Genomic DNA, 7,961 nt, shown 5'->3' with positions numbered 1-7,961 from the left:
CTTCCAGCTGCCTGGCTGCCGGCCGCCATCTTGGCTGACAGTTAATTTGCATGAGGATATGCTGATTAGCCAATGGGAAGAGTAGCGGTCGTACACCAATTACCATGTTTCTCTTTTATTAGTGTAGATTATTATATAGGATTACCGAGATCGTTGGCAAACATCCACTAGGATACAGCTCTGGCACCCACACCTTTCCTCTGGGTTGATAAGCATCATTAATCAGGACCGTCCTCACACTGTGTTGTTTGGCACACTCCCTTATACTATCGCTCAGTCTTACTTATCCACTTTTCCTCAAGTATATCCAGTGACATAGAAACTTTGTCGAATGTCTTGCAGAACTCTGGGTATACCACAGTCTCCTTTTTTTCTGTGATCTAGGATCTAGTCTCCTGACTCTTAAAAGAAATTGTGGGTATGAACGGTAAACTGCCAGGTGGATGTGTGTTTGCATCTGTGACAGTTGGTGACTAGTAAAGGCTGAATGTCAAAGGGGAAAAGGATGAGCTCATTGCCCCTTATTATTTGTGAACTTACCCTGGCTCTTAATTAGCAGATTATCTTAAGTGGCAAAAAATCATCTAAAAGATCAATATTTTTAGAATGTTGACCAGGATTGCTACCAGCTTACAGGTATCTTTTTTCCTTTTTAAAAAATAGTATAATTACATTCATCTGTCTCCAAGCTTTAGTCATTTCATCTGTTATTTTCAGCTCCTCAAATGTCACCAGCAAAAATATGGTGCCCTTGTTTTCAGACTCTCAGAACCCAGCCATGAGTCTGTCGGAGCGTGGAGACATACGGGCTTAGCGCAGCCAAGCATTGTTTCATGTGTGTATGGTTTGCACTCATCCTCTCCAGTCTTTGTGTTGTGTTTCAGTGGGAAAGGAATGCTCGACAGGAAAATGCCCCATATGAATTAAAGAAGTCCACTTTATAGTTTTCTTCCCTTAAGTTTTCCACTGTCCTTAGGAGTAGCTCTCTCATTCATTAATTTAACTACTTATTGAGCTTCTACGTTGAGTGCTTTTGAAATGACAGATGGTCTCCACTTTCTGAAAATGTATAATGAAACAAGTATGGAAGATAAAACGTATTAATGTGTTAAGGCCATAGTACTAACAAAATTGCTTAAGTATGGGTTGTTATTTGTGTTTTATTGCAAGAACTCAGTTTGATTGTGGAATGGGACAATTAAGGAATTATATTAAGCAGCGATTTTCAGCTTTTTTGATCTCATGACACACATAAACTAATTAAAATTCTACGGCACACCAAAAAATACTTTTTGCCAATCTGACAAAAAAAAAAATAGGTATAATTTTGATTCATTCCTACCAAATAGCTATTGTTGTGTTGGCTGTCGTCATTTTTTATTTGACAATGTAAGGGAAAAGAAGTCAGTGCCCTGACTAATAGTCAGGTGTTGCATGTTTTAGAAAGTCCCGCAGTGGCACACCAGTTGAAAATCGCTGGTACTGAGGAGCCAGGAGCCTCAGGGGATTCCAAGGCACATTCAGTTCTGACCAAGAAGTATCACTGAGAAAGATCAGCAGTTTTAAGTCGGAGGTCCAAACTTTCATATCGTATCCATCACAACTTCTTGGTTGCTCCTTCACTATGTGAATAACAGGAGCCTAGGAAGGAAATTGGTGCTTTTACTAAGCTACCCACGTGATTCTCACTGAACTGGAAGCTCAGTAGGTAAAAGAAGTGCCTTTTATGTCCAGTATCCTACAGTATTGCCACTGGCTACAGGACATGAAATTGTTTTCACCTGACCATTTTTGATCAATAAGGTGATTTTTTAATGATTCAACCAAATAATTGCTCATTAAATACTTGTAAAATGAATGAATGAGTCCTATTTCACAAACTTTTGTGATAACTACAAGGCTGTATTTATTATCACTTTGTTATTTCAGGTTGAGTGTTTACCTGGCCCATTAGTAAATAGACTGTCCTCAGTTATTGTTTTATAGTTCTTTCTGAAGATAGGTCTCCCCTCTTGCCAGTTTAAAACTCTCTAATGACGAGTTTATTTCTAAGCACATGCACCCTTCCTCCCCCCATCTTCACAGATAGGTTTCATCTCTTGGAAAGAATCCATCCTCCTAAGGTCTCATCCAGAATCTTCTCCGGGACACCATTTGTTTAGCCACCCACTTCTTACATTCTTCTTTCTTTTTCCCGTTGTTTACATGAAGTTGGGGGACATGATGAAAAACACCATTTATGTTACCAAATTCCTTGTTTCTGGCACAGTGCTTTTTATAGGTAGTTCCCAGGTTGTCCCAGCTGTTGTCATTCAAACTATACAAATTAGAGATTGTAGTTAGCAGGAATGAAAAGAATCACCAGGCAGAATGTGTGTCTGATCCTGGTAATTGACGAAGTTTCCAGTTAACCATGGTAGGGAAACACAGGGTCCTTTTCATACTACTCATTAAGCTGCCTTTGCCCGGATCTCATCTCAGGCTGCCTCAAGCTTGTTGACATCCATCTGCAAGAGTCGTCTAAGCCACACTTCCTTCTCCAGCAAGCCTGGACTCCGATTCTGATAGCGCCTCTCCTGCTGGTGTTTCTCCAGCAGTGCAGTCCCTTTCCTTCCGCTGTGTTGTATTGGTCCTGTTTGATTTTCCTACCTCACCCCAAATTTTCCTGATTTCCTTTCTTTAAAAAGATTATTTCTTTCACTTTATATTAATGGGTGAAAAAATAAAGTTGAGATCATGGAAAAGAAAACAGTCAATTTTATTGTGGGATTTTTTTTGAGACTATCATTTTTTGATGTACATGATTATCATATTTCAATTAACTTGAATGTTTATTTAAATACAGCAGCTGCTCAGCCAGGAACTGAGATCTTTAACCTGCCAGCAGTCACTACCTCAGGTAAGATTATTTGCAATGAAATTGGTATGATAGCAGTCAATCCAACAAATTTGTATGGAGTACGGACTGCATCCTAGGGGACTACTTCACTAACAAAAATTATTAACCGCTCGTAATTTAATCAAGGAGATAGCAATAAATAGTGAATTGAGATTCAATAAATACATGTTGAAAAGATGAGTGAACAAAGAGAAAACGATTAAAGAACAGCATAGAATCTAGGAAACAAAAGAGAAGAAAACTGTCTTAGTAACTTAAGCACAAGTGGGAGACAGTCATTTAGCCAAGAAAAACACATTTCCTTGAGTTATTGGTGGATTTAGATGGTCTTTGTGTGGGCTCTTAGTGGTGTACTCAGTGAACTGAAGGACTGTGTGTAGTCTGTTCATTTCTGTTTCCCGATGGATCTCAGAAATAAGCAGAATGTTGTGTGTGTCTCTTTCAGGTTCAATTAGCTCTAGGGGTCATTCTTTCGCTGATCCTGCCAGTAATCTTGGTCTAGAAGATATTATCAGGAAGGCTCTCATGGGAAGCTTTGATGACAAGGTTGAGGACCATGGTGTTGTCATGTCCCAGCCTGTGGGAGTGGTGCCCGGTGGTGCCAGCACCTCAGTTGTGACCAGTGGGGAGATGCGGAGAGAAGAAGGGGACCCATCGCCTCATTCAGGTAAGGTTTGCATTTTAGTGCCCTTCTCTTTCTTTCCCAAGGAAAAGCCAATTTATTCCCCAAGTTCTAATGCATCACTAAGAGATTTCATTTACATGTGCAGAATAACCTCTGAGGGTTTTAGTTACTTAAAATAATTTTTTATCCTGCTCAGACATTTTAGTCACATGAACAAAAATAAAGACAAAATTTTTCCCAGAGTGTCACCCTCCAGCATAGCTGTTTTTATTTTTGTTTGCATCTAGTCCTTATCTGTGTGCATACATTATAGTTATAACACAAGTGCAATTTCATATTCTGCTTTTGAATAAAAGTGACTTACTATTGTAATAAAAATGATAGTTTATCATAAAAGAATTTTATACCATAGAAAAAAGTAAGAAGGAAAAAAAACCTTTAGAGATTACATTACCCAGAAAGCTAGTGTTCTTCAAGGAATGAGCATCATTGCGGACATGTTACTGGATGGACACACATAAAAGGGAAAATAATGAAATCATCGTGTACATCCTATTAAAGCAAGCACACACAAACGAGTGACACTCAGCTTTTAATGTTTATTTGTACCTTTTTTAAAATATATTTTTATTTCAGAGAGGACGGGAGAGCGAGAGAGAGAAACATCAATGATGAGAGAGAATCATTGACCGGCTGCCTCTGGGCATGCGCCCTGACCGGGAATCAAACCATGATCTCCTGGTTCATAGGTCAACAGTCAACCACTGAGCCACACCGACTGAGCCGTAACTTTTTTTCTTAATCTTTTGAGAATTTCTCTTATTCTTAAAAAATTACCTGAAGGTCAGCATTATTTCAGGTTTAGTTCAGGTTTATTTTTCTGTTATTGTCAAGGAAAAGATCTTACTAAGGTTAAGAAAAAGATTAGAGATTAGAGGTTTTTATTGTTTTTACCTAAGTATATTCCTTTTAGGACAATGGGGGTTCACTTCCTGCTCTGAAAGATGAGCTTTGTCTTCCCCTTCCTGCTCTTACCTTTGATTTTCATTCATTCAGTGTGTATTTTAAGGTTATAACATTGGTGACTATTACACAATTATAATTACCCTGGTTGTGTCATCCATTTTTATGGCATTTCTTTAGGTGAGGTTTTCACACTCCATTTTCTCAAAGAGGATGCTATCATCCAAGAAATTCCATGCTAGAGAATATGTTTTTGTTGCCTTTATCTTTGAAATGACAGCTTGGCAGGTTATAATACTCTTTTTTAAAAATATATATTTTATTGATTTTTTTACAGAGAGGAAGGGAGAGGGATAGAGAGTTAGAAACATCGATCAGCTGCCTCCTGCATACCCCCTACTGGGGTTGTGCCCGCAACCAAGGTACATGCCCTTGACCAGAATCGAACCCGGGACCCTTGAGTCCGCAGGCCGACGCTCTATCCACTGAACAAAACCGGTTAGGGCAGGTTATAATATTCTTAACACATACTTTTCTCCAAACATCCTATAGACTTATTTTTTTCTGACATTCATTGTTATATAAGAAATAAGGCCAGATGTGCCCCCCAACTTTGGCCCTCTTTAGCAGGTGACAATTTTTCTGCCTGAAGAGTCCTTTTTTCCCTCAATTTCAATTAACTATCAGCATGTGTTAGTATTCATCATTTTGTATTAGATTTTCCTGACCACAGGAGGGGCGTTGCATTTTCAGGTAGATTTTTATACTCAGAGGAATGTTCATTTAAGTGGTCCACTGAGTTATTTTCTCTCTGTTAGGCTTTCCATTCCAGAAACATGATTATCTTCTTGCTAGATAGTCTTGTCTTCCATATCTGTTACCTTCTAATTACTTTGATCATCTTGATCTCTTGCTGTTGCTTTTCCTCTATCTCTGAAAAATTTTTCCTTTGTGCTAATAATTCCCTTTTTGTTATGTCTCTTATCATCTTGGGTATTTTGTTTCCTGCCTTTTCACCTCATTCTTGGATTATCTCTTCTCTGAGCTTCTTTTGTAAACTGGCTTCGTGTATTTTGAAGTTCATCTTCAGTGTACGAAGCACCTTCTCCCCCTTGTTCTATTATATATTCTCTTATCATCAAGGACTTGCATTTCTTTCCAGATAGTTGGAGGCATAGGAGTTGCTTTGTACCTACTTTTTTTCTGTACCCTGAAGGGCATGGGGCAGGATGAAGTGGTTCTGCTGGGCGAGGAAGATGCTGACAACCTAGTTCTAGGCTCTGATCTCTTCTGAGCTCTTTTAATGTTTTATGTTGGAGCCCAGCCGGGGCTTCCCACTCCTGGGAATTTCTGCTGAGGTCCATTGGTGCCCTGGAGGGGTTCCGTTCTGCGTTTTTTGTCCCTTTGACACGTCTCCTTGGGTGGTGTGATAGCTCTTCTGCATGCTTCTGAGTTGGTGGGGGAGGGTAGTGAGGATTTAAGAGTTGTGTCAACCTGCTTTGATTTCCTAAGCCGTTTCTGTGCTCCGGGCCAGGAAAGAAATGATGTTCCACAAGTTTTAGTTCTTCGTTACATGTTTTTAAGTTTATGGCATAAGGACATACCCCTTTTTTGTTTTAGTTGCCATAAGTATATTCTGGCTTTCTTTTAAATATTTTTACCATTGGATACTACAATCTGGGATCTTCATACTACCATTCAACTTTTCACTTAGCATTATATAGCCATCAGCATTTTGGCAGGATTAGTTTGGTTTTTTTGTTGTTGTTTTTAGCATTTAATCCTTCTCCGGGGATATGTTTTTATTGAATTTTCAGAGAGAGGAAGGGAGATTGCAGGAGGGGGGCATGGATCGCTTGCCTCTGACATGCACCCCAGTCAGGGATCGACCCCAAAACATGGGCATGCCCCCATCAGACATCGAACCTGCGACCTTTGGTGCACAGGACACCTCTCCAGCCAGCCAAGCACATGGCCAGGGCTTGGTAGGTTTGAAGTTGAGAACATAATTACTATAATCACCAATTAATTTATTTCACCCTTAGGAGGAGTTTGCAAACCAAAGCTGATCAGCAAGTCAAACAGCAGGAAGTCCAAATCTCCTGTCCCTGGGCAAAGCTACTTAGGAGCTGAGCGGCCCTCTTCAGTCTCCTCCGTGCATTCAGAGGGGGAGTACCACCGGCAGACGCCAGGGTGGGCCTGGGAGGACAGGCCCTCTTCTACAGGTGAGGGGCTGCCTGCTAGAAGATGAGTCTTAAAGTCCTTATAGTAATGCCTTGGTTAGTATTTCTAAAATAAGAAACTTTGCTTGTAAAACTGTATTTCCATTACTGTGTCATCAATAGGCTCTCTTTCCAGAATAGAAATTGAATACATGTAGCCTTAAAAATGTCAATAACACAGGGTCTGATTACCATGAACAGAGGAAGAGCTATGCGGAAATTTCTCATCCATCCGCCCTTCTATGTTATGTTGGCATTTGCAAAGCAAGTGTGTCTGTGGTTTCAGTTCTGCATGAATTAACTCTACCTGAATGTGAAGTGCCACTCCCCCAGCAGCCTCACCTGCAGCCTTTCCCCGACATCCCTCCAGGGTTCTTAGGGAACACTAGGGTATCCAAGTCAGAGATGGAAAGAGCAGTTTAAAAAGACACTTGCCCGCCCTAACCGGTTTGGCTCAGTGGATAGAGCGTCGGCCTGCAGACTGAAGGGTCCCAGGTTCGATTCCAGTCAAGGGCATGTACCTTGGTTGCAGGCACGTCCCCAGTGGGGAGTGTGCAGGAGGCAGCTGATCGATGTTTCTCTCTCATCGATGTTTCTAACTCTCTATCCCTCTCCCTTCCTCTCTGTAAAAAAAAAACCAATAAAAATATATATTTAAAAAATAAAAATAAAAAGCCACTCGCCCTCCTTTAGGTGCACTGTGTCCCTACAGACAGATGAAAACAGTTCTCTAGCATTTGTGCCCGTTTGAAAGCTGCTTTTTTAAAAAGACTTAATAATGGTGTCTTTTAGAAAACAGACTTACCCTTTTTTAAAAACAAAACTGGGATGTTTGCTATGGATTAAGTTTCAGAGAATTATAAGCCACCCTTTCCTTAGATGTTAATGTACAGATGTCAGTGGGAAACTCTGAAAGGTGCCCTCCCCTGAGGACATGTACATTTCACACGGGTGTTGTCAGCATAATTGAAGACTCTGATTCCTAAATTTCTCACACCAGATGTGAAGTCCTTATGTACTAGTTTGAAGACTTGCCTAGATCAGTGATTGTCCTCAAATCTCTCTTAGGGAAGGAATTATTAAACCATTCATGAAATTACTTAATAAAATGGTATGCTTTCTGTTAGAGGTTCTTAATCTGTAGGAGACTTTCTGGGGACAATAAGATAATTTAGGAACTGACAAAAGGTAGCAGTGCTATCATTAGGTTTGTGTATCCCTCTTCTAAATCTTGTACATTCATAAATCTGCC

The 7,961-nt window shown here is 40.1% G+C and overlaps 1 protein-coding gene across 12 annotated transcripts in view; it reads left to right on the top strand.

The window, feature by feature from the left end:
- The window catches only part of NCOR1 (nuclear receptor corepressor 1), a 241,681-nt gene that overhangs the window by 232,461 nt on the left and 1,259 nt on the right, over nucleotides 1-7,961 (top strand). For 10 of the 12 annotated variants that reach the window (XM_014542879.1, XM_014542885.1, XM_014542878.1 and 7 more), the window contains 3 exons: nucleotides 2,846-2,899; nucleotides 3,345-3,566; nucleotides 6,533-6,712. In XM_014542879.1, the coding sequence (XP_014398365.1) occupies nucleotides 2,846-2,899; nucleotides 3,345-3,566; nucleotides 6,533-6,712 (456 nt within the window). The remainder of the gene's footprint in view (nucleotides 1-2,845; nucleotides 2,900-3,344; nucleotides 3,567-6,532; nucleotides 6,713-7,961) is intronic. The other 2 variants (XM_014542877.1, XM_014542880.1) reach the window with 2 other exon arrangements.

The sequence above is a fragment of the Myotis brandtii genome, unplaced genomic scaffold (genome assembly GCF_000412655.1).
Source record: "Myotis brandtii unplaced genomic scaffold, ASM41265v1 scaffold314, whole genome shotgun sequence".
Taxonomy (NCBI): domain Eukaryota; kingdom Metazoa; phylum Chordata; class Mammalia; order Chiroptera; family Vespertilionidae; genus Myotis; species Myotis brandtii.
The sequence above is the reverse complement of the archived record's forward strand: the minus strand, read 5'-3'. Positions and strand labels throughout refer to the sequence as shown.